This window comes from Neoarius graeffei, chromosome 1 (genome assembly GCF_027579695.1).
Source record: "Neoarius graeffei isolate fNeoGra1 chromosome 1, fNeoGra1.pri, whole genome shotgun sequence".
NCBI classification, from domain to species: Eukaryota; Metazoa; Chordata; class Actinopteri; order Siluriformes; family Ariidae; genus Neoarius; species Neoarius graeffei.
The window spans coordinates 77,021,784-77,049,612 of record NC_083569.1 but is presented as its reverse complement, the minus strand read 5'-3'; the positions used below and the strand labels follow the sequence as shown (position 1 = coordinate 77,049,612).

Sequence of the window (27,829 nt, the reverse complement as noted above, 5' to 3'; positions counted from 1 at the left end):
TTTTTGCTTTTCTAGTGACCATTTTGTTTTCCCATGATTGTGTGCCTCGACTTCACATCTTCACATTTAATCCCAGTATGAAGACTGATGTGCGTTTCATAGGCACAGCATTATGCTTGGCATGAAGCTCAGAGTCTTCCTTCTTCCAAACATTTACTTTCAGACACCTGCAAGACATTAAATGCACGTGTCTGTTTTGTATTCTCCTACAGTTGTGCTTATAACTGAAAGTGGATATCATTAAGTAGAAAACGAACATTTCCATTTAGCTACACACTCAAAAAGTCATTCTGCATGCGATTAGTTTAATCGGATGTTTTCATGTGGGGTTAAAACAAAATGAAGTCATAGGTTGGGACTGGCCTTGAGGCATTCGAGCAAGCCCATTATGCTGAAAATTGCTGGTTCAAATCATGGTCAGCCTGACATGGATAAACGAACTGGATACTGCAGGGTGACTGGGATAAAATATGACCATCACAGGTTACTGCAGACTTCACCCCCTGAGCTAGAGAAACCGCTGAAAAAAGTTAATTCCAGCCTTCATGTACTGCTTCAGGCCTCAATTTTTCCTGCACAGCTGGTGAGTACCATTTAAAAGCGACGTTCCAGAATTGTGTACAAAAAAAAAAAAAAAAAGAAGATCGTTTTTATTGTTTAATAAACCCTAAAATACAGCTGTAATGTTGGCAAGCTTGAAATAAACCAAAACTGCACAGGGAGTGCGTGAGAGACATAAGACAGAAGGTCGGGGGAGAAGAAGAAGAAGAGAGGCTCAGCGAACTGAAATATAGTGTGTTAGGTTGCATGGAGCTGCCTGCCACGACAAAGAAAACAGATAAAATATCCTCAGATGTACAAGAAGGTCAGGAATGTTGATGAGTCACTGTATGTTGTCGGAGCTTCCTGGACTGACGGGATGTGTCTTGTCTGTCACAGGTAACAGAGAACATCATCTCCAGACAGACATTACAAGGTGAGCATCAAATTATTTACATTCAGTCATGTAACACCGATTACTGATTAACTCCCGGCTTCCCTTCCGGCTCGGGTTTGTGTTCTCAGTCCTGCACTGATTTTATTTTTACTTTCTTTTATACTTCTTTTACACTTTATTTTTACTTTCTTTTACTTTTATATTTACTTTCCTACTACAGAAGCAAGAACCATACCACATGGTTACAACACGACAGGGGCAAAGTTTGTGACACAGAGACCTTCAGCACACCTTACACTCAGCAGCCTACAAGGTGAGCCATGTCTGCTTCCGTGAAGGGTTCGGCTTTGTAAGTGGTACAGTTGTCTGGGTTGAACAGACAACCTAGTAAACATAAACCTGAAAACAATCATTTTCTACTCCACTGTGAACCAATTAACTTTTCCCATCCTTTGTGTTGATGTACATTTATGATTTGTAACTACTTTCAGACGATTTGTCGAGTTTTAGTCCTCATTGACAGAAATATCAAGAACCCTATTTTCAGGATGATTATTTTAGTTCTAATGGAATTTCATAGTAATTGATGTACTTCAGTTTATTATATAGTATGCGCTACTTCCAGTAAAATCATGCACTCTGATTGGTTCCCTGGCGGGCAGTATTTTCCCATAAAGCCCGTGAGCGATTACGGACTTTCTTTCCAAGGCACCAGCTTTCACTGCTGAAAAAAAAAAAATGACAAACACAATTGGAAATCCATTTTGTTGAAAAATAAACCAATATAGATTATATTTTTATCTTTCTCACAACATTTGTCATGTATTACTCGACCGGAGAACGAAATTCCGTTTTGAAACCACCAGCCGTTTATTCTGCATGCGTGACTCAACTACGTTACATATATGACGTGACTGAAAGCAGCGTCACGCCTCGTTATATAATGACAGTCTATTTTAATCTTAGAAATTAAAAAAAGCCATATAATAAACTCCTTATTAACCTCACTTGCTCTGTCTTTACGGGAAAATATCAGACTGAGGTCTCGATATTTGATAGCTCGTGTATGCGGAACAGGGTAGATAGCACTTTTGTCCAAGCGTGTTACATTGTCTTGTGACGCAGCATGAGCAGCAGTTTGAAAACATGTACTGTATCTGTCAAGACCTCGGTCTGATATTTTCCCGTAAAGACCTCACGCTCAGTTAATAAGAGGTTTATAATCATGAATATCCTGTTTTCTTTCTTTAATTCGAAATAATGTGATATCAGATATAGAAATCAGCGACACAATTACACCACATTTTTGCCTTTTTCTGTGGTGCAACAGAAAAGCATTCGCCCTATCGTCTTAGTAGGAAGGGATTGCATATTCTTGCTTCCTTGTCAATCACAGTGAGCTCATGTATGCAGAGGAGGGTAGATAGCGCTTTCCTCCAAGTGTTTTATGCTGCCATGTGATGCAGCATTAGCAGCAGTTTGAAAACATGTACAGCATTTGGCTCACTTCACATGTCGACCTTGGGGAGAGGTGGCTGGTGGGTAGGAATTGGAAAGTTCTCCAAACCGTTTCCAGTCTCAAACAGCATGAAACAAGAGTGTGTATTGGCCCCCACCCTGTTTAGCATGATGTTCTCAGCCATGCTGTCTGATGCATTCCGAGATGGCGACATTGGTGTCAGTTTCAGGTTTAGAACTGACGGCAAGCTGTTCAACCCCAGGAGGCTGCAGGCGAAGACCAAAGTGCAGGAGGACATTGCCCGTGACTTCTTATTCGCTGTGCACTGAATGCTGGTACTCAGTCTGAAATGCAGAGAAGCATGGACTTGTTCTCCAAAGCAAGCAACGACTTCAGCCTGACAGTCAACACCAAGAAGACCGAGGTGATGTACCAACCAGCTCCATCTACCCCATACATAGAGCCATCAATTACAGTCAGCGGCCAAAAACTCTCAGCAGTGGACAAGTTTGTCTACCTCGGCAGCACACTGTCGCGATCCTGCAACATCAACAACAAAGTGTCTTGCAGGATAGCCAGGGCCAGTGTGGCCTTCGGCAGACTTCAGGACAGGGTATGGGACAGGAGAGGCATCAGCTTGGAGACCAAAATAAAAGTCTACCAGGCAGTGGTCCTCCCGTCCCTTCTATACGCTTGTGAAACATGGACAGTGTAGAGTCGTCACACTAAGCAGCTCAATACTTTCCACATGAGGTGCCTCAGGAAACTGCTGAAGATCAAATGGCAGGACAAAGTGCCAGACACTGAGGTGCTCAAAATCACAAACCTGGAGAGCATTCACGCAATCGCCATGTGCTCCCAACTGAGATGGGCTGGTCATGTCTGCCGCATGGACAACACTTGCCTACCAAAAAGACTGTTGTTTGGCGAGCTGACCACAGGAAGACGCTCCCACGGAGGCCAGAAAAAAAACAATTCAAAGATACTCTGAAAGCCTCCAACATAAACACTGACACCTGGGAGGAAGAGGCTTAAATCCGCAGCAGTTGGTGTTCCTTAATACGCTCGGGCATCTTTGCCTATGAAACAAGGCACACAGAGGAGTGCGAGCGCAAACGCCAGCAGCGAAAAAGCAGATCCAGCTCCAGCTGTCAGACCGGCTCACCCTCAGCCTCATTTCCCTGTCCCTACTGCAACAGACATTTCAAAGCGAGGATCAGTCTCTTCATCCATCTTCGCACCCATACCGGCCAGTGATACCCGAAGTCATGGTCTTCTTTGACAGCGAAGAACGAACATCATCAAAATAAAGCAACCTCCTCCATTTCAGATACATCTAATATATTTAAATGTTCACTCATCTTTGCTTTACATTTATTTCCTTTCTGTTCTGGAGATAGCGTTGGCCTGTATTATTAGCTCATCCGGCCGACGGGCGATGAGCTCATGCCATCAGGTGTTGTCCGTCGTCTGGCTGTCATCATCCACATTTCACGAAAATCGCTTCTTCTGTCTCAATTCTTCACTGATTTTTATTCTTTTTGGCAGGAAGGTAGGTCTGCCTGAGGTGCATATGGCTTCTACCCAAATTTGCATAATTGCAGTAAATAATGAAGAGATGGAGTTATTAAGCTCTAATGAGCAGTTTCCACACAAATCGCTTCTTCTCCCTCAATTCTTCACCAATTTTGATTCTTTCTGGCATGAAGGTAGGGGTACTTAGGGTGCATATAACTTCTATCCAGATTTGCTTAATTACAATTATTAATGAAATTATGGACTAATTAAGCCTAAATGAGCAGTTCAACAAAAATCGCTTTTTCTCAGTCAATTCCTCGCCGTTTTGGATTCTTTCTGGCAAATAGGTCAGTATTCCTAGGGTGTGTATAGCTTCTATATATACACAGTAGCTTGTATATAGTGTATATAGCTTGCAACATTTATTGCGCAAAGTGGCCCACTTTAGATCGTTCCTTCTGGACTAGACGAGGCCGGAGTGAGCTACACCATCATTGTCTGTCTCGTTCCTCTGTTCACACAGTCTTTCAGTCTTAGACATATTTGTTTCAGCTTTAGTTGCTCTGAAAGGCTTGATTAGTGAGAATAAATGTGTGATCATATTTTAATGTGATGTACAATGCACTCTGGTTTACACAGAACCTTAACTGATAATCTCATTCTGGGGGAAATAATAATAATAATTTATTTCTTAAAAACGCATATTCACATAGAAATCTCAATGCTTTTTAAAGTAAAAATCATGAAAAATACTCAAAAAAAAGTGATAAATATAAAGAATTCCCCCCACCCAAAAAAAAAAAAAAAACATTTACGGCACGAAGAAAAAGATGATAAAATGATACTAGTAGCTAATAAAAAAATAATAATAATAATCATGGTAGTTAATCACTTAAACAAAAATGTCTTTAACTTAGATTTAAAACTATCTATTGAAGGAGAGTCTTTAAGCTCAGCAGGGAGAGCGTTCAAGAGCTTCGGTGCTACTACAGAGAAAGCACGATCTCCATAAGTTTTTGTGTATGTGCACCGAACAGCCAAGAGATTCTTCATAGTGGACCTCAGACATCGAGTTGTAGAGTAATTGTTCAAGAGACAAGTTAGGTATTGAGGTGCAAGGCCATTATGTACTTTATACATCAGTAACAGGATCTTGTAGATTATTCGATCTTGAACTGGGAGCCAGTGTAACCACCTCAGAGTATCTTGGATATTATCATCAGGCTTTGGTCTTGCGACAACTCTGGCAGCAGCATTCAGGACCCGTTGAAGCTTGTTGATCTCGTGAGCAGGTAAGCCATACAACAGGCTGTCACAGTGGTCCACTCTAGAAGTGACAAAAGCATGGACCAACTTTTCAGCTTGGTCTTGATCCAGATATTGTCGAATCTTAGCAATGTTACTCAAAGCCATAAAAGACGCTTTGCAACAATTAGTAATCTGACCCTTTAGAGATAGATTATGATCGAAGAGAACACCAAGATTGCGGGCCTCAGGCTGGGGTGCTATAATTTCATCGCCGACAGCAATTCCAGGTAAGGTAGAGAGTGACTGGGCAAACTTTGAGTGAATATGCAAGAGTTCAGTTTTGCCATCATTCAAAACAAGCTTGTTGGCAGAACACCAGGACTTGATATCACGTATGCAGTTCTCAAGAGTAGATTGTGCAGAGTCTTGCTGATGCTTCTGGATAACACAATACAGTTGTGTATCATCAGCATACGTCACAGGCGATATTCCATGAGATGTAAATATGTCTTCCAGTGGTGCAACGTAGAGGCAGAATAGGACTGGTCCAAGAACAGAACCCTGCGGGACGCCAGATCCCAGTAGATAGTTGGGTGATAAGAAACTATCAATCTTGACGCACTGAGTCCGGTTGTTAAGATAAGAATGAAACCAAGACATAACAGTGCCAGAGAACCCAAAACGCTTTTCAAGATGTTGGAGAAGTAGACAATGATCAATCGTATCAAATGCAGCTGAAAAGTCTAGCAAAATCAGGAATGCCTCATTGCCTTCATCCAGAATTCTAAGATCATTTTGTATGCGGAGTAGTGCAGTCTCGGTACTATGGCAAGAGCGATAAGCAGATTGAAATTCAGGATACAGTTTATTCTCATGTAGATAGGACAGCAATTGAGGAAGAACAGCGCGTTCAAGAACTTTCGAGAGAAAACGTAGATTGGAGATAGGTCTATAGTTATTCAGTATGTTAGCGTCCAATTTCGGCTTCTTAATGCAGGGAGTAACCAAAGCAGACTTGAAGACACTAGGAACAGATCCAGAGGCCAGAGAACTGTTGATGATGGACATTATAATAGGAAGCAAAACATCAATGCATTCCTTTAACAACACGGTAGGCACAGGATCCAAACTATAGGATTTAGAAGGCGATCTCATGACAATTGAGCGAATTTCATCAGCATCTGGCAAGATAAATTCTGTCAAGTGTACAGAACATGTGTTTTCAGGAAGAGCAAATAGATGTTCAGAGTCAGTAGTGGATGATCGAAGATTGTCACCTTTGCTTTTAAAATGGTCACCAAAAGCAGCTGGCAAATCAGACTTATCAATCTTAGTCGGTAGAATCGTGGCCTTTCTTCTGTGGACAAGTATGTCAACTTCTCTGAATAAAGCTTTTTGTCAAGATCTTTCAGCTTCTTGTTATGATAGGTAGACTTGGCATTCTTGAGTAGCTGTTGGTAAATTGCACAGTATTCACGATATATTTGGCGATCTACTTCCAAACGAGTCGAACGCCATTTTCTCTCCAAACGACGTTTAATGAGCTTGGCATTCCTTAGTGAGTCATCGAACCAAGGAGCATGAGGGCATAACGTTACATAGCACGTACATTGTGAGGTGCATGCTGTTCAAGATCACATAAAACAGTGTCAAATTGTTCCGTTAGTAATGAAAGGTCAGCAAAAGGTTCACGAGCCAAAGACGAACAGATCACTGATTCCCTAAATTCATCCAGATTGATGCTACGTAGGTTACGGCGAGTCACCAGAACTCTAGTCGGGCATGGTCTAGGCAAGGTAACACGACAAGAGATCAAAGCTTGATTAGATGGTAAACCAAAGGCGACATTAGGCTTGATGACCAATCCGCCAACTGATTTAGTAATAATTAAGTCGAGTAGATGCCCACGTTCATGTGTAGGATCTTGTACATGTTGGATCAGCCCAAACGACGAGAGGAGATCAGCGAAAGCAGAAGCATCAAAATTACTAGAAATAGCATCTAATTGAAAATTGAAGTCGCCAGCAATTATAAGATTATGAGTAGGGATCGAAACAGTCTCCAGAAACGTCGAGAACTCGTCAAAAAAATTGGGAAACAGACAAGTTATTTTTCCTTGACGGAGAAGGACGATAGACAACAATAATACGAAAATGAGTAGATCCAGATTCAACTCGTAGATCCAAGTGCTCAAACGATTTAAATACATATGTAGTGTTCCTTTTGACAGAGTAACCTTTTCTCAGTATAGCACATACGCCACCACCCCTTGAGGACCTTGACTGTTGGAATACTTGATGATCCGTCAAACTGTTTGTAATGTCTGCTATAATGGGTGAATCACGGACATCATCTTTAAGCCAGGATTCTGTTATAAGCATGATGTCAATATTCTCAGAAAGTACAGTATCGCACACAGCCGTAGTTTTTTTTAGTCGGTGAGCGAGCATTCCATAAAGCAAGATGAGAATCAACATTTTGAAAAGAAGCTTGATTTTGACTAACATTTATGTTAATCAAAGTTCTTTCACGAACGGGATTAGCATGTCTCTGTGTGCAACGTTTTTAAGTTCGAGGAAGACCTTTCTTTTACTTTCTTGCCAGCTCGGTTTCCTCTATAATGTGACTTGAGTTCAGGAAAAGCTACTTGAGGAAAATAGCAGCACTGGTATTTCCGTTGGAGCGAAGTAGGGCCAGTAAAACGACGACACAAACCACTCAAATCCGGCATGATGTTGTACAGGACCAAAACAACCCGGCGAGTAAAAATGAAAGATAATTCAGGAGTTGGCAGATTTAACAGCTCTTACACACACGAAAACTAACCGTGGAATAGACAGACAGTTAGTCAGCCAGGTCAAATAAGATGTAAACTGGTTTAAAAGATGAACAAACGGAAACAAATTGCTGAGGTAAATAATACGTGCTGCCACGGTCCGGCGCATACATATTCTTCTTCTCTGTCTGTCTGTCACTGTGAGCGCCACCTAATGCCCTGGATGAAAAAAGCATTCATTCAGTACTAAGAAGGATTGTGACAATTCAAGCAAACCTCATCACTTATCTCTGAGCTCTTATCACAAGATTTGTACACAGTATCAAATCAAATCAAGTTTATTTGTATAGCGCTTTTAACAATAAACATTGTCGCAAAGCAGCTTTACAGAATTTGAACGACTTAAACATGAGCTAATTTTATCCCTAATCTATCCCCAATGAGCAAGCCTGTGGCGACGGTGGCAAGGAAAAACTCCCTCAGACGACATGAGGAAGAAACCTCGAGAGGAACCAGACTCAAAAGGGAACCCATCCTCATTTGGGCAACAACAGACAGCCTGACTATAATATTAACAGTTTTAACAGGTATAACCCTCAACTGTCCTCATGGGGCCGTCCTTCACAGGAGTGGGGCGATAAAACTCCAACCAGACACAGGGCACCAGGATGGATCAAGCAGGTCCGAGGGGCAGAAGAGGCCAGCATCTCAATCCCAGGATCAACATGTAACTCAGAGGGACAGATTGGGGGGGAGAGAGAGAGAAAGAAAACACAGGTTGTTAGGTATGCCCTAAAAATGACAAGTATTAAATCTGTGTGGTAGGCTCACAGTACAAAACTGATAGCGACTGATTATGGTAGATGCAAGTGAAGATAAACATAAATTGGGTTTTTTTTATTTGCATACATTTCATAATTTGTATGAGGACAAAATGAAATGCGGTTTTGCTAGGGAAATAGTTTTAAACCACTTCCAGGTTTTCGGAATTGAAAAGTTATATTTCGAAATCTTCACAGACATCTAGATGGAGGGAAAGGTTTCACACTTCTCTCCAGGTCAAATATTACGTACTTATTGAGTCACTTGGGTTGAGCCGCACGCAGCTCAGTCCGTACAAACAACCAGGGGCCAAATATTTTCCCGTCCGGCCCGACCTAACCCAGTCAATAAGCATTTTATCATATGACCCTTTATAACTAACATACACAGTGGAAAACACTGAACAACGGTGTGTGAAAAAGAAGCCAATCAGTGTTTATTTGATTGACAGCAAACCATTTATATCCTGAATCACATTTGCACAAGTTTGAAATAACAGCTTGAATTCTATCAAATATAACTGACTTTACTGTTCTCCTGAAATGAAAACGATTTGAAGATAACATCACAAGTAAAAGTCAGTTCAAACTCAGGTCAGCTCACGGAGACGACATCAATACAAGCCTATTAAATCTACACAAAAGAACTTTGATTTGAAAACAAAATGGAGTTGAGTCAGTTCAGTCTTCATCTGATGATGACGATGACTCGATGATAACTTTTTTCCTGGAATAATGTGTGTCCCCATTTATAAAAACAAGTGAATTTTTTCGCTCAAAAGTTTTTTTTTTTTCCACTTTCTTTGACAATTTCAGCTTGCTCAATTAGGTCTGTGTCCGATAAACCAGCTGGATTATAAAATTCACTTTCACTGTGCTCAGTTGTGTCACTCATTTTTCCAAAGTAACAATTCAAAGCAAAATGAAAATAGTGGAAGTGAGGGAAACAGGTCCGGAGCTGCATACGGTTTTTCCCGGACCGGATTCAAAAATCCGTATCCGCCCAGTCATGTGACTTTTCCCAATGGTTTTATTTATTAAGAGCACGCATGCGGGTCCGTACGGGTCATAGGGTTATGTCAGAATACTGCTTCAGCACTGAGATATTTACCTCTGCCACCTTTGTTGGAGGAGGTTATGTTTTCACCTCTGTTTGTGCTGGTTTGTTCCCGTCTCATCTCATTATCTGTAGCCACTTTATCCTTCTACAGGGTCGCAGGCAAGCTGGAGCCTATCCCAGCTGACTACGGGCGAAAGGCGGGGTACACCCTGGACAAGTCGCCAGGTCATCACAGGGCTGACACATAGACACAGACAACCATTCACACTCACATTCACACCTACGCTCAATTTAGAGTCACCAGTTAACCTAACCTGCATGTCTTTGGACTGTGGGGGAAACTGGAGCACCCGGAGGAAACCCACGCGGACACGGGGAGAACATGCAAACTCCACACAGAAAGGCCCTCGCCGGCCACGGGGCTCGAACCCGGACCTTCTTGCTGTGAGGCGACACCGCTAACCACTACACCACCGTGCCGCCTGTTCCTTACGTAACTCAGAAAATAGTAAATGGATTTTGATTACATTTTGGCTGTGGGCCAAGAAACGATTGAATAGATTTTGATGCAAGTCCGAGTATGTGCCTGGCTTGGTAGAGGTGTATACTCTACCGAGTGCACTTCTAGTTTCTGTATGTTTCAGTACATTACATTACATGGCATTTAGCAGACGCTGTTTTCCAGACCAAGTGCAAAAGTCAGGAATGACACAAAAACAGAAAAATTTCAGTTTTCCAAAATTGAAAAAAATTAAACTTTTCAAGGTTAAGACAAATACATTTGAATTTCTTTTCAGCCGAGATTTAAAAGGTCGTTTAAGGGGGGGGGGGAAGCAACAAATGTATTAATTCATTGTTTAAAAGATTTTAATTACGTCTGCACATACTAAGTTGATAAATGTTTTATTACTTCATATATCAATTCGAAAAGCATGGTCCTCGAATGATTTTATGGAAACCAGCTGATCTTTGTTAGCCAGCAGTGTTACACGCAAATGCTAGCCAAGCCAAAACGGCTGTTTCTCCACACCATGAGTCACAACTGCATGATAATTAAACTGCGAAAGGAGTTGAAGCTGGAGTTTCACTTCCTCACGTTTTTTTCCTATTTGATTGCAAAGATATACACTGACTTCACCCCAAAAGATCTCGACAGACAGGAAAAGAAGATTGTTATATAACATATATCTTGGTAATCCTACTTACCGACATGTATTAAATTCAAAACACACACACACAAAAATGCCACAACTCTGCAAATGTTTATATCACAGAACTGGCAGTGAAAGCAAAGCGCTAATGAAGACATCTGCTGTTCATCTGCGGACAACTTTCTGTGTCTCAGGCAGCACGAAGTTAAAAAAACCTTTGGATCTTGGAATATAAAAGGTCATGGAGTCGGTGTTGCGTGATCGATTGATCTTTTTCGAGGAATGCTGCTTGTTTTGTTTGGATAACCTCCCACTGTATCTCCCACACACACAGTCCTTTCTCAGTCCATTCTCCACACCCCTCACTCGCCCTCGACATTCTTCCTCTTCTTCCTCTTCTTCTGCTTTCTGTCAGCTTCAGATCCATACCTTCCTCTCAGCACTAATCCTCCATATTCATCACTCCGCTTTTCTCTTTGTTTTTTCCCAGTCTCTCCCTGCGACATTAGAATATGATGAGGAAATCTGTAACAGTTACATCCTTAATGTTAAAGCTGCAAGCTTTTCAGAAACATGATGTAAATGGTGCCTGAAACAAACGTCAGTCACATTTCTGCAGTCACGTCATTATCGGCTGAAGTTTAAAACAAGGCCCTCTAGTCCATTTTAACCGAACGTTGCTGTAGTTTGATACCATTTTCATGTCACTCCTTCTTATGGAGGAGTTGTTAGGCACATTAACAAAAAGTATAAGTCATTAGTCATAACTATATCCTGTATAGCACTGTTAGTGAGAAGCTGTACAGCCCTGGTCATGCTATTGGTCCCAATTCTGTTGCACGAGGGGTAAAACCGAAACATCCTTGTATGTACCCAGTACTATACGTTTTGGTTTCCTCATACCCTAAAGTTAACAAATCACAGCGAGAGCTTAATGGGACCAAGTGCACATTATCCAGGCATCTGAATGAAGCAACAAGAAGGCTCTTGTGCTTCAAATAAGGTGGTGGTGTAAACTCAGTGTTTCTAAAATCCACTTTACCTCGGCTTATCAATAATCCAAGCATGGTAAACACACTTTCTTTGTAGCAAAACTTGAAAATTTCAGCAGAATTGGAACACCACTTACAGAGGAGACTGAAATTACGTACAACCCCACTTCCAAAAAAGTTGGGACGCTGTGTAAACTGTAAATAAAAACAGAATGCAACAATTTGCAAATTACGGAAACGTTATATTTCTTTGAAAATAGTACAAAGACACCATGTCAAATGTTGAAACTGAGAAATTTTATTGTTTTTTTTTTTTAAATATATGCTCATTTTGAATTTGATGTCAGCAACACGTTTCAGAAAAGTTGGGACAGGGGTGTGTTTACTACTGTGTCGCATCACCTCTATTTTTAACAACACTGTAAACGTTTGGGAAATGACGAGACAGACTGCTGTAGTTTTGAAAGAGAAATGTTGCCCCATTCTTGCCTGATATACAATTTTAGTTGCTCAACAGTTCGGGGTCTCCTTTGTCATATTTTACGCTTCATAACGCACCAAATGTTTTAAATGGGAGGCAGGTCTGGACTGCAGGCAGGCCAGTTTAGCACTTGGACTCTTACTACGGAGCCATGCAGTTTTAATATGTGCAGAAAGCAGTTTGGCATTGTCTTGCTGAAAGGAGGAAGACCTTCCCTGAAAAAGATTTTGTCTGGATGGCAGCATATTGCTCTGAGACATGTTTATATCATTCAGCATTAATGATGCCTTCCCAGATGTACAAGCTACCCATGTCATGTGCACTAATGCACCTTCATACCATCACAGATGCTGGTTTTTGAACTGCGCACTGATAACAAGCCGGATGGTCTTCTCTCATCTTTAGCCTGGAGGATGTGGGGTCCATGATTTCTAGAATGAATTTCTACTTTTGATTCGTCAGACCTCGGGACAGTTTTCCGCTTCGCCTCAGTCCATTGTAAAAGAGCTCGGGCTCAGAGAAGGTGGTGGTGTTTCTGGATATTGTTTATATTTGGTTTTAACTTGCATTTGTGGATGCAGTAATGAACTGTTTTCACCGACGATGGTTTTCTGAAGTGTTCCTGAGCCCATACGGTGATTTCCACTCCAGACACATGTCTGCTTTTAATGCAGTGTCTCCTGAGGGGCTGAAGATCACGGTCATCCAGGGTCAGTTTTTAGCTTTGTATCTTGCATACAGAGATTCCTCCAGATTCTCTGAATCTTTTCATGATATTATGTACCATAGATGATGTGATCCACAAATTCTTTGCAGTTTTACATTGAGGAACGTTATTCTTAAATTGTTGCACTGTTTGCCCACGCAGTCCTTCACAGATCGGTGAACCTCTCCCCATCTTTACTTCTGAGAGACTCCACCTCTCTGGGATGCTCTTTTTATACCCAATCATGTTACTGACCTGTTACCAATTAAACAAATTAGATTTTGGGGGGGGTTTAGCATTACACAACTTTTTCAGTCTTTTCTTGCCCCTGTCCGAACTTTTCTGAAACATGTTGCTGACATCAAATTCAAAATGAGCATATATTTTTCAAAAACCAATAAAATTTCTCAGTTTCAACATTTGATATGTTGCCTTTGTACTATTTTCAATGAAATATCGGGTTTCCATGATTTGCAAGTTATCGCATTCTGTTTTTATTTACAGTTTACACAGCGTCCCAACTTTTTTGGAATTGGGGTTGTATGTGACAAATGTTTACGGAAAATATTCAAATGAACTTTAGCCAAATGGCACATCTTAAAATTACACCTTTATACGTTAAACTCCGCCTTCTCAGAGAGCATTTTGAATGACTCCAGTTCTTACCTGTTGGCACACAGCAGCCTACTAGAAATAACTTAAAGCTAGATGGCCTTTTGATTTAATAAAATCTGTGATATTTAGTCCCCTCTGAAATGTGGTCATTGTGATACATGTTTATTTCTGTAACATCTCACAAAATATCAGGCCATTCTGTGGTTGGGAAGTTATTTAATTTGAGGGGATTCCTGAGCAAATAATGTGCATGAAATCGCTCACTTCGTGCAGTCAAGCAGACAGAGGAAGTCCGTGTGCTGATCTACAGGTTTACCTTTGACCGTGCACTGACAGTTCCATCATTCTGTCGCTAAATGAACAGCTGATCACACCGAGGTGCTCGCTGACCACCGATATTTATTAGTTTGATTCTGCATTTCCTTTCCTTCACAACGAACATAACATCTTTTCTTCTCGCTTTCAGTCTTTCACATTTCATTCGCACACTCATGTCCTCCATTTTTCTCTCCTGTTTCAAATTTTATCCCACAATGCCTTGCGCGAACGGGGAAAGCCCACCACATCATGCATGATGTAGTATCTTGAATTGGGTCATGGTGAAGCAGATAAAAATAGTGCAGAATTCAGGGCCACATGGCCCTTAATTCATTAACTGTTCTATTTTTTTTAAATAATAAAATTGAAAGTCTGTGATTCTAATTCAGTAGCTTTCAGTCCACTAAACAAAAGTAATTGGGTGTTGGAAAATTGTTTTTATGACCTACACTTGAAAAATCTGAAAGGCAGCATAGCTTTAAAGTTGTTTATGGAAAACATCACATACAGAACCATGGGTTTGCATTGCATCTGGTGAGACTGACCTTCAACATGCAGCTTGAATCTTAGTCCAAATTTAAACTATCAGCTGCTAGTAGTCCAACCTGCAAGAAATTTCAAGGCGATGCCAAACAGGCAAAAAACTATAAAAACAGTTCCTATCTGCATGCAACACAGCATACGGTCAAATGGGAGGCTTTGGGTGACTGACTGTGGTCACCTGGAAATAGATGAGAAAAAAATCATTATGCTACCCAGGCTAGTCCTATACAAAACACTATTCGGACATGTTCTTTTGGTGATAAATATCTAACATGATCTAACAGGAGCTTAGACATTACATTTTTTGGAGTTGGACCAATAGTGTGACCAGGGCCATACGTCAAAACACAAGTTTATATTACTGCACTAGTTCTACAGTGTTGTTGTTTCCATAGTAACTAACATCTTGTATGACGGATGATACATAACCAGATGTAAATATTGATATGGTGAAGTTTTCTGTAAAGAGATGTTTATTTGGCATTTCTGGAAGGAGTCTCCAGTGTCAGCACTTTGTAACAGAAAGTAACTCGGAAAAGCAGTAACTTTCAGTTTTCTAGTTAGACGCTAGTGTTTTCAGGAAAGACGGATTTGCAGTTTCTCTGTAACGTGAGGTGGTTTTTTTTTATTATTAGCTTCAAGAGTAAGAAAAAGAGAGGGAGGTGAGGCACATTTGTGTCCATGTTCATATACAGTATGAATATTTGTACAGGCTTATGCCAGACATCATAAAGGTATTACGTATCCCGTCCTATGAGTATTAGATTCATAAGAAAGTGTTACCAGTTGTTTTTTTGCATTTTTTAATAAAAAAAAGACTTTTTAATATTAAATATTTGATTAATATTTGTGTGATTTGTATTATTGAGGTTCTGTTTTATTTGTGCATTGTTCCAATTTTAAACTCCGAAAATGTGAATGTCACGTTGCTTTTACAGTACTGCGCAAAAGTCTTAGGCACATGTAAAGAAATGCTGGGGAAGCCATGGTCTAACGGTTAGAGAAGCAAGTTTGGGACCAAAAGGTTGCAAGTTCAATTCCCTGGACCAGTAGGAATGGGTGAAGTGCCCTTGAGCAAGGCACTTAACCCTGCTACTGCTCCCCAGGCTGCCCTGGGTATGTTGTACATCACTCTGGATAAGAGCATCTGCTAAATGCCTGTAATGTAATGTAATATAGACCAAAAATGGCGTAAAAATAATGAAATGAGATGTTTCAACATGAAAAAAAAAATACTGTAAGCAGTAAGCCATAATACATGAAACAAAGTCCATATTTGGTGTGAGATGACCCTTTGCTTTAAAAAAAAAAAAAAGGTAGTCTGAGGTACAGTGAGTGCAGTTTGATGCGGAAACGAGCTGTAGGTTTTACTGAGCATCGTACAGAAGCAGCCACAGTTCTTCTGGACACTTTAACTGTCACACTCGCGTCTTCATTTTGCACCAAAACCCAGCAACGTTCATGATGTTTTCTTTATTAATCTGAAAAGTGCTCTCTTATGTAATATGCTGCTCAGATACAAACTTTTTTCCTGTAATATTTCATTTTGTGCTGAAAACGAATGTTTGGACTCTAAAATGTTTTTGTACCGACTTGATAATGTACAAGTCATAAAATAGAAATCTATTCTGGACACTTGTTTGTTGAATCTCTGTTTTGACCTGAAAGTATTTCTTCACTCACTCTTCCAGGTGCCAGCCCTCAGTATCCGAGTCCGCAGGCGGACCTGCACCAGTCATGCCGCCACCCCGTGCGCTCCTGGGCCAATCAGAGCTTCGGTGCCCACCTACACAACATGACACTGGTCAACGGGCGTCTCCGCGTGCCTCAGGACGGCCGCTACTACCTGTACGCGCAGGTCTACTTCCGCTACCCGTCCCCCAGTGAGGGCGAGCAGAAGAGCACCAGCCACCAGCTGGTTCAGTGCATCTACAAGAAAACGTCGTACCTGAGACCCATCCAACTGCTGAAGGGTGTCGGCACTAAGTGTTGGGCACCTGACGCCGAATACGCCCTACACTCCGTCTACCAGGGAGGTCTGTTCGAGCTGCGCGCCGGCGACGAGGTGTTCGTGTCCGTCTCCTCCCCCTCAATGGTGCACGCCGAGGACTCCTCCAGCTACTTCGGAGCTTTCCGTCTGGACCTGTGAGGGCGGATCAGACAGACTGCGACAAGATTACATTACCCAAGAGGCACTGCGAGGCTTTGGTTGTCTCTATGTGGTCCCAGGAGACAGCTCAGACATTTCATTGTTTGATTTTCTTTTCATAGGTTGAGATTTTTATATACATGTGTGTGAAGGAAATGGTTCAGACAATTGGAGCCCCTTTTTTTTTTTTAAAGGCGGAAGAATGTATGTATATTTTAAAAAGCACATCAAAGATGTGGATCATGGAAACAGTAGCAAAGAGGACAGTAGTATTGCCAGAACTTTGCAAGGCTTCATCTGTGCCAATTGTGTGCATGTCTGATGTACGAGGAGAAAAACCTGAGCTTTCACCTCAGGCCACTAGGCATCAGATATAATGCATTTTTCAAATAGATTGCGATGCAAGAAGACGAGAGCGTGCCAGGGAAGGAGGAAAGGCGTACGCTGTGCACATGCAGGAATTCTCCGTGGCCAGTCCAACCAGTGGAGCAACATGCAATCACAGATAGAGACCTAAAAACAGATACCACCACCTGGACTCTCTCTCTCTCTCTCTCTCACACACACACACACACACACACACACACACACACACACACACACAATGCACTTACTTAACCCAGTAATACAAAGATGTGGGCGCACGAGATTTGTTGATCCTTTCATTAACTACTCAGACTCAATAAATCAAAGGCACCAACCTGTTTACTTTCAAATGCACATAAATCATATACTCCCACTTAAGTCTTGCTTTCTAAAAGCAGACACGCCTCACTCACCCAAACACAAACACACCCTCGTTCAACAAGAGCGCAGTCCACTCAGCATGGACATCTGTGATTTTAAAAAAAAAAAGCATATAAAAGATTAAACGAACAGGGTGCCATAGAGTCTAAATGTCACACCCGTGGCCTTTTAATGCTTTGTTTCCTCCAAAGCAGCATTCACATGATCACAAACTTTCAGTGGAATGATACGCATGTAACCTTTCTCTCTTTCTTTTTCTCAGTTGTGTGTGTATGTACTGTATATACACACACACACACACACACACACGGTGGCTATTTAAATTGTCAACATGCCTCATATATTGGGAGTGAATAACGCAGGAGATGTGATCTCAATTCCAACCTACTGAGGTTCCGAACAAGCAAAGGGTGACTGCAAATGAGAAGAAACAATTTTTTTTTTTTTTTGTTAAAGTTAAAAAAATAATCAGCCGGCCAACATCTCTGCCGATGCATATTATTTGATGGAGAACAGAGTAAGCATGAGGCAATAATGTGTAATATAACTGGCCAGATTCTTGATAAAGGGCCAAGTTGGACTTCAAATGTAATTTTTTTTTCTTCCTGACTGGACTCCAGCCTGATGTTTCCCTGATAATGCCACTATTCTCAAGGCCTAAAAACTAACTGCTGCCAATACACAATACACACAGGAGTGAACTTCACAGCCCAAGCACACACTGTTTCCTTTCCCAAAGACTTGGCCGTGAGCCACAATAGACGTTATAAATCATCATCATCGCCATCTGGGACGACGTCTTGGAAGGAGTAAATGCATCAAGGAGACGTATTGTGCAACAAGCATAATCGATTCAAGCAAGCATGAACATGCAAGATCAGTCACTGTAGAAGCAAAATGCTAAAGTGCCCTTCGGTGCTGCATTGATTTGAATGTCTTAGCATGCAAGGATATTAGACTTGGTCTGTGCAATCAGTAGAACAGTGGTTGTAGCAGGGTATTACAAAAGATTTGGCTCTAGAGTCTGAGCAAAAAAAAAAAAAGTTATACAGAATCAAGTGTGTTATGATTCATAGCTAGTCCTAGCTCAAGCCTCAAACTTGTAAGCTAGGATTTATGATTATGTTGCTCTGTTTAAACTACAACCCATTTCCAAAACCTTAATTATCTTCAGCATGGCTACACACAAGCTTTACAGCTTCCTGTGAAGTCTTGGGGCTGTGGCACACCAAGTCAGAGTCAGAAAACGAGAATATCTTGCATGCAAGAACCCAACACAAAGATCAAGCTGAAAGCATGTAGGCATGCATGTCCATTCATTGCTTGTGTGAAAGACAATAACTCTCCATACCAACAGGTGGCAGTAGACTTTTCATAATCAAAGTCTTTCCAGTTAGGTCTCATGTCTCATACTACTGCAGTGACTAATATGTCATTATCATATAACATCAGCAGAGTAGATATCCTGGCTTACTGTATCAGCACATGATTTAGTTCAGGAGTACGCAGAGGCGCCAACATTTATAGTTTTGCATTAATATGTACAAATTTTGACTCCTTCCTATGACGATACAGGAGATGCAGCAAAACTTTAGCTTTTTTTTTTTTAGCTTAAACAGTTGTCAAAGCAAAACAAAAATGTGTGCGGCATAAAAAGCCAATTAACTGAAGGGGAAAGGATGCCGAGCACGAAAGATGTGCATTTTTTGCGCCGGGTAGCAAATACTTTTGCTTTGCGCCGATTTTATCTGGATGAACTTTGACCTGTGAATTCACAAACTGGTTTTGTGGCCAATAGAACGCAAGAGGGTGGAGTGATGTTCTCTGGTAGGTAAAAGTGCAGGGTGTTGTTTATTATTATTTATGCTGTTAGCATGGAGCAGTTTCTTCAATCGACATGTGCTTTATTGCCAAAAGTATGTGGACACCTGATCATCACACCCATGTGTTCCTTCTCCAAACTGTTTGAATAAAGTTGGAAGGACATCATTGTCTAGAATGTCATCTGCTGGAGCATTATGAGTTCCCTTCACTGGAGCTAAGAGACCCAAAGCTGTTCCAGCATGACAAGGCACCTGTGCACAAAGCAAACTCCATGAAGACATGCTGTGCCAAGGCTGATGCGAAAGAATTTGAGTGACTGAAACGGAGCCCTGACCTCAACCTCACTGACCATCTTTGGGATGAATTGTAAAGCTGACTGCACCCTAGGTTTCGTAACCTGACCTCACTAATGCTCTTGTGGATGAATGGGCAGAAATCCCCACAATCAAAAGCCTTTCCAGAAGAGTAGCAGGTGTTATAATAGCAATGGGATCAAGTCCATATTAATACTCATGGTTTTGGAAAGGGATGTTCAGCAAGCACACATGCACGCACGCCCACCACATCTGGAGGCAGTGATGGTTCAATGGTTAAGGCTTTGGGTTACTAATCTGAAGGTCATGGGTTCAAGCCCCAGCACTGACAAGCTACCACTGATGGGCCTTTGAGCAAGGCCCTTAACCCTCTGTGCTCCAAGAGCACTGTGTTGTGCATTCGGGCATTGTACATCAGTCTGGATAAGCCTTCCCATGCCATGCCCTGGTCTTCCCAGGCAGTCTCCCATCCCAGTACTAACCAGGCTGTTAAGGTGCATTGGCTGGCGCCAATCTCTGTTTCCATAGCCCTCGGCCTCTTGCCTATATAGTGAGGGTTCTAGTCCTCTGGTGACCGTGAGAGTTTGACTCCCCACTGGCATTTGTATTGCAGCGTGCCTTGCCAGACAGCAGTAGGTACCATTTTTATGATGGTCTTTGGTATGACCCAATCGCGAGTAGACCTCACTCACTCGGGATAAGAGCGTCTGCTTTTGACAATGCTTGTGATGGTCAGTTTTCCACATATTTTTGGCTATGCTTGGACATTTGTGGTAAAATTATTTTTTTTTCTCTCTACCTGCTCAGACTTTCTTGCTTGCTGAATGCCTGTACAAAGTAGCCTAGCTAGACTTTTTTTTTTTTTTTAAATATATGCGCTGTCTTGTGAATATAGTTTACTCATCACTTCTCCTACACAGAATATTTTTTTTCCCGTGCCACCAATTTAACTGACGTTCATGAAAACCAACAGTACGGAACAAGCCACAAAAACTACCAGTAGTGAGCCGCTTACACAGAACGCCCTCGAGCTACCGATAGTCAGCTTATTGTGTCAGGGTCCTTAGCAGAAACGGTCACGTCTGGTTGCACAGAACCCCAGCAGGGTTTGCCCAAGAGTAACCCCACACCAAATGTTGAGCAATTTAGAATCTCAGTGTATGCGGAATACCAGATAAACACACAAACCATGACAAACAAGCAAACGCTACCTGTTAACCCTGATAGTGAGTGTTCGTGTGTTGTGTGGTCCGTAACCAGTCACCATGGACAGGTGAAAACAGCTACACTCTTTTTACAGAATCTCCACGGCTTTAAACAGATTCCAGACGGGATCGTCTTCTCGAACCAAATGTGAAAACGGTGGAAGAAACGTGTCTTGAAGTGAATGTGTGTGTGTGTGTGTGTGTGTGTGTGTGTGTGTGTGTGTGTGTGTGTGTGTGTGTGAGTGAGTGAGCGCGTGCGTCTTGGAGATGATTGTACAAAAATAGTGAATGCAATTCATAAAATGCCCAGATCTGAAATATTAACGAACTGGTTGAGTTTTATTTGATACAAGACCGTGTTGCGGTGAAGTTTTTTAGGAAAATAAAATGAATGTAGTCCAAACCCCATGAGCAAAACAGAACAAAGGGGCTTTTGTTTTTCTTCTTCTACCCAGGGCTGTGGATGTTTTTTTTTTTCCCTTCTCCTTTCGAATTGTTCATAATCTTTAAATCACCAATATGTGGGTCTCGTTTTTCCTTTGATGAAAAATAACATGCACTGTTTACCACTGTTGTTTTCTCTCTACAAGAATGTACAAATGTCGGATGGTTGACTTTTTTTTCTGTAAAAAGAAATCCTTTGATCTTTTGTGATCTGTGATTTTGAGGGACATGTGTCATTTCTAACAATTAAAGTGCTTGTTTTCCAGCAGACAGTTACTCATGAGTGTGTTTTAAAGTCTAGACGGGATAATCTTTTTTTTTTTTTTTTTTACTCATCTGGTTGCTATACATCATGTTCTCTCAGGTCTAAAAACCTCCACCCCCCCCCCCCCCCCCCCCCCTTACTCTCTTTCTTACTCTCTCTCCCACACACAAACACACTCAGACCTAATGGTGAGTTTAAGATCACGCCCCCGTCCATCACCCACCCCCACATCTCTCATAACTCAACAAGCCAAGCCAAATGTGAGTCACCATCAGTCTCATTCTTGCTGGGGGTCCTGACCCAACCTCCTCATCCTCCCTCCTGCAATCTCATACAATCACACACTTGGTCATTTACACAAGGACAGACCACACACACACACCTAACCAATTCACACAAACCCCCTAATCCAACCTATTCAGCTGTGACCACACACCTTCTTATTCTTTGTCTATCAGACAAACACGTGTATATACACCCTGTCTTTGTCCAACCTGACCTCACACACTGACCCCACACACTCGTCGCTCCGACTCATTCTGTTCACAAACATGTGTTGTCTTAAACCATCGCTGTCCTTCTCAGAAACTGCCAGACATTCTGCTGGATAAATACATCCTTGTCCTTTCCTGTGCCACAATTCCACTGGAATGCTATCAAATACCACGCGCAGTCCAAAACCAGTCAGTCTCTTGATGAACGAGTGCCGACCTCATCTTCCCCTGACAGAGAGTAAACACAAACAAACAGATGAGACCAGCTGGCAGTGCAAGATCAGCTCCAGAACTTCTAGTTCCCTCAAGAACTCATGCAGACGTCCTGTGAGGGACTTTAAATGAGAGTATAATGTATGGAATTGATGTGGGGGGGGGTTAAAATGTTCAGTATTTGATAAAGGTTTGAGATAAGAACCTGTATCTACAGTATGAAGCCTTTTAATAGAAAACTATTACAACTTTTCTGGATTTATAACATAAAAGAAAGGAAGTAAAAGTAATCAAGTGTCATTGAAGGAGATGTTTCAAATGTCTGTTCCGCATCACAAATGCATGACTTATACATGGTATTTATACCACAGAGATCTTGAATTCTCCATTCTTATTGGCCAGAAGGTGTCGATTCATATTCTGTAACAGTAGCTATGACAGGCACATAACAGGTTTTAATTCTATCCACATTCACTGGATATGAGTAATCGTGCGCTCTGATTGTCTACTCTACTATTAGGCTATCAGCTCATATACCATGAGTAGAGAACAACAAAATGGCGGAGAGTGTTGCTGAACCAACCGAGGATGAAATAAAAACTCCCCTTGAAAACAAAACCCCAAAAATTATCAAGTATTTAAAAGAAACATAAATAGCTAAAAGAAGATAGCCCCTCCCTGGCGACTTGTCCAGGGTGTACCCCGCCTTTCGCCCGTAGTCAGCTGGGATAGGCTCCAGCTTGCCTGCGACCCTGTAGAAGGATAAAGCGGCTAGAGATAATGAGATGAGATGAGATAGCCCCTCCCCCACGTATCCTGTTCCACACTCCAGCCCAGTCAGTGGCAGTAATGCACCTTTAAGTTGGTTTGCTAACCACCAAACAACCCAAAAGAAGAAGAACACTCAAAAAAATGCCCCCAAAAAAAGCATAAAGTATGGAATAAAAGTATTTGATGGTAAAAACGTATCTTTTTTAAAATTTTTCAAGAATTATTATTAAAGCATTTTCACAAATTGCTAGCGTCATTTCACCGGTTTGTTTACGTTCTAAGCGGAAATGATTTTGTCGGACGTTTTGTATAAAAGTTTATCAAATTTGCAAAAAATAAAAATACTCTGTTTCTCAAAATCCAGTGGATCTCATCATACATTCAGTGCTACGCGCCACGTCAGCCATCAGCTCATGTACGACTGGATTTCGTGGAATAACAAACATTAATGCTTTTCTTCAAGGATGTTATTACTTCTATAGTAAAAACATACACAGATACTTGTATGATGGACTTTCCACGTAAACAGTGTGCAATTGGTTTCGTCTTGATACCTTGCAGGACTTTGTAACAGTCAGCAGTAAAGCTATAAATCTAAATCTCTCCTCCATGGCGGAATCATCAGGACAGGGGATTTTACGCTTTCTGTTTCTAGTTTCTCTGAGACATGTTTTGACAAACTGTTGAACTTTTTCGCACAATAGCCACTGCTGAAACTTTTCCCCTACATTTTTCAGTTCTTTCCAAACCTGCATAAGAATCCACAGAAGAGAAATTTGTAGGACAGCCTGAATGCTAGTTAAGCAATACCATTTAGATTGAAACGACATAATCTGGACACCTGACCATCACATATGTGCTTGTTGAACATCCTATTCCAGATTTGCTCTTATAATAACCTCCAATCTTCTGGGAAGGCTTCCCACTAGATTTTGGCTGTGGGGATTTGTGCTCATTCAGCTCGAGCATTAGAGAGCTCGGGCTCTGAGGTCAGGTGAGGAGGCCTGGGGTGCAATCAGCTTTCCAATTTCACAGTTTCCCCAAACGTGATCAACTGGGGTTGAAGTCAGGGCTCTATGTAGGACACTCAACTTCTTCGACACCAAAATTGGCAAATCATGTCTTTACAAGAGTCACTTTGTGAGCAGGGGCATTAACATGCTGGAACATGCTTGGATCCATTAGCTCCAGTGAAGGGAAATTTCAATGCTACAGCATACAAATACATCCTATACAATAGAGAGTTTCCAACTTTGCAGGGAAGAACCACATAAAGGTCAGGCGTCCTCATACTTTTGAGCATATAGTGTCCAGTACCAGTTAAAGTTTGGACACACCTACTTATACATAGTTTTTTCTGTATTGTGACTATTTTCTACATTATAGATCAATACTGAAGACATCAAAACTATGAAATAACATACGGAACATAGACGGAATTATGTGGTTAAAAAAAAAAAAAAAGTGTTAAAAAGAGACAAAATCTGTTTGATATTTTAGATTTTTCAAAGTCGCCACTGTTTACCTTGATGACTCTTTGCACACTATTGGCGTCATCTTAACCAGCTTCATGAGGTAGTCACTTGGAATGCTTTTCAATTAACAGGTGCCTTGTCAAAAGTTAATTAGTGCAATTTCTTGCCTTTTTAATGCGTTTGAGATCAAACAGTAAATAATAACAATACAGTAAATAGCCCTATTCAACACCACAACTGTAGTAATCCATATTATGTCAAGAACCGAACAACTAAGTAAAGAGAAACGACATCCATCATTACTTTAAGACATGAAGAAGTGTCTTTTAATTAATAAAAATAAAGATAAGCCTTAAGAATTAGAAGGTGTCCAAACTTTTTACTGGTACTGTACATGATACCAAAAAAATGGACTTAAATTTTGGAGAAAGACCACAACTGAAGCTCCATCTACCTCTTTATTTCCTTCCTACAAATTCCCATCTCTTTCTTTCTCTCTCCAGGGAGTTTCCCCACCCACCAGTTCCACATGTCCTCCCTATTTAACAACTCCTACTCAAGAGTCTTGAACTCCACCCAAAGTTCTCCTACGTCCTTCCACCTTTTTACATTTTCACAATCACTCTTCATGTCATTTAGTTTAGGGCATGGTCTGCTCTTTAAAAAAAAAAAAGTTGTAGACATTACAAAAACAGACAAAATATATAACTGGAGATCTTCCATTACATCATGACACTGTTGTGAAGAAGAGGGAGTTTATTAATAACGAGACCATCAATGACGGCATAGCTCACTCCGGCCCCGTCTAGTCCAGAAGGAATGATCTAAAGTGGGCCACCTTGTGCAATAAATGTTGCAAACTATATACACACTATATAGAAGCACTATACACCCTAGGAATACCGACCTATTTGCCAGAAAGAATCCAAAACGGTGAAGAATTAACCAAGAGAAGCGATTTTTGTTGAACTGCTCATGAAGGCTTAATTAGTCCATAATTTCATTAATAACTGTAATTAAGCAAATCTTGGTAGAAGTTATACGCACCCTAGGTACCCCTACCTTCATGCCAGAAAGAATCAAAATCAGTGAAGAATCGAGGGAGAAGCAGCAATGTGTGTGGAAACTGCTCATTAGGGCTTAATTACTCCATATCTTCATTATTAATTGCAATTATGCAAATTTGAGTAGAAGCTACAGTATATGCACCTCAGGCAGACCGACCTTCCTGCCAAAAAGAATAAAAAAAAAAAATTGGTGAAGAACTGAGTGAGGAGGGCGGCACGGTGGTGTAGTGGTTAGCGCTGTCGCCTCACAATAAGAAGGTCCGGGTTCGAGCCCCGTGGCCGGTGAGGGCCTTTCTGTGTGGAGTTTGCATGTTCTCCCCGTGTCCGCGTGGGTTTCCTCCGGGTGCTCCGGTTTCCCCCACAGTCCAAAGACATGCAGGTTAGGTTAACTGGTGACTCTAAATTGACCGTAGGTGTGAATGTGAGTGTGAATGGTTGTCTGTGTCTATGTGTCAGCCCTGTGATGACCTGGCGACTTGAACAGGGTGTACCCCGCCTTTCGCCCATAGTCAGCTGGGATAGGCTCCAGCTTGCCTGCGACCCTGTAGAACAGGATAAAGCGGCTAGAGATGATGAGATGAGAACTGAGTGAGAAGAAGCAATTTTCGTGAAACATGGATGGCAGCGGACGGACAACACAGGATGGCATAAACTCGTCGGCTGGATGAGCTAATAAGTGCTGAACCTATTCCTTGGTGAAAAAGTACCTCAGTGAGCCTACTCTGAGCTGTGAGGAATTTCAGTCACCTCTTGACATGATTCTCAGGAGTGAATTCTAAGAGATCGGTTAAATACAGACCCAAGTCACGTTAAGGTGAAACTCTGGAATGGTGAGAATCAGACAGGATGAGGGATTCAGCCTTTAGGCCTGAACGTCTCACAGTGCTGTGAAAGCCACATGAAGAGAAGAGCTGCACCTGAACACGGAGAGAATGTGGGTTGACAAAGGGCTCGATTTATGGGTTAAAATAGCCTGTGTGTGTGTGTGTGTGTGTGTGTGTTTATCATGTTTATGAATTTCCCCCTGGGAATCATAACTCAAATCTTTCAAAAAGCACACCTCCATCACATGATGACAAAAGCACTGCGCTACTTTATGAACAAGTGAAGATAGTAGATTGATATCTCATTGGGGGGGGGGGGGGGGGGGGGGTTCTGGACTGAAGCCAAAACTGTAATCCTTTATAGGACGTGCTCCACAATTTGCTTTAAATAACGCATATTTTACAGACGACCATATGGGGCCAATTTGCGATTGGCTAGGAGTGCACTGACAATTTAGGGGATTTTCTTTGGAGCAGAAACATGATTTAATGTCAATATTACAGTCTATTTCATTTCTTAAACGAGTCTTTGATTGACTGAAACAAAACAGCAGGCATGCCCGATTCCTCAGATCACACACGAACCACAATTGAAATGCTTCATATTTATTCAAAACAATTTCTGTAAAAAAAAAAAAAAAAGAGTACAATTTTGATGACAAATTCCACAGTGCAGAATCAGCATTTTACAAAATGAATAAATATTTTGTAAAAAATAAAAATAAAAAAGGTCCATAAGAATGCATTGTCTTGACCTTCAAGACCTTTTTGGTCCAATTTCTAAGAACGATTCTCCTGTGAGGTCCTGATGTTCTCACTCTCCTTAAAACTGAAACCGTATTAGCGGTCCGATGGGAAGCAGGTTGTGCTCAGCCGTGTGCAAACCTACTGATGGTCCAGTTACTCTGAGAGGTGTAGCCATCTTCAGGGTGGAGTCATGCTGAAGTCTATATCAAGCATTTGGTCTTGTGCTCACAGCAACAATTCATTTGCCATGCCTCCACCTGTCACTGCTGCTCTCGGAGCAAAAACAGACTCCTTTTCAAATAAACGGCTTGCAAACAACATTCAGCTGCATGGTTTGGTGGGGTTTTTTTTTTCCTTTCTTGTTTGTCTTCCTGGGTTTGAATGGCACATTTGTTATACAAAAGCTCTTTTTTTGGCAGGTGGTTAATAACCACAGCTGGATAAAGCACTAACTCAAACATTCTTCTCTAGGGTGGTGTACGGCTTTCTGCAGATAAGGAACACGAACAGGGAGAAGGGGGAGGGGAATGGTGTTGGGAGGGGGTCCTGTGGCATGTCCTGCTCTAGATGACATTTCATTCAGCCCTTAAAGCCAAAATCAAGGGTTGGATTACAAGAGAGAGCTGGGACACTTGGTAACCCAGCAGCAATGGGCAAGCCCCTCT

The 27,829-nt window shown here is 41.5% G+C and overlaps 1 protein-coding gene across 2 annotated transcripts in view; it reads left to right on the top strand.

Moving 5' to 3' along the window:
- Positions 1 to 17,379, top strand: part of tnfsf10l (TNF superfamily member 10, like) — a 44,594-nt gene extending 27,215 nt beyond the window's left edge. For both annotated transcript variants that reach the window (XM_060929950.1, XM_060929858.1), the window contains 3 exons: positions 940 to 976; positions 1,158 to 1,250; positions 16,317 to 17,379. In XM_060929950.1, the coding sequence (XP_060785933.1) occupies positions 940 to 976; positions 1,158 to 1,250; positions 16,317 to 16,774 (588 nt within the window). In that variant the 3' untranslated portion in view covers positions 16,775 to 17,379. The remainder of the gene's footprint in view (positions 1 to 939; positions 977 to 1,157; positions 1,251 to 16,316) is intronic.
- The last annotated feature ends 10,450 nt before the right edge of the window (positions 17,380 to 27,829 follow it).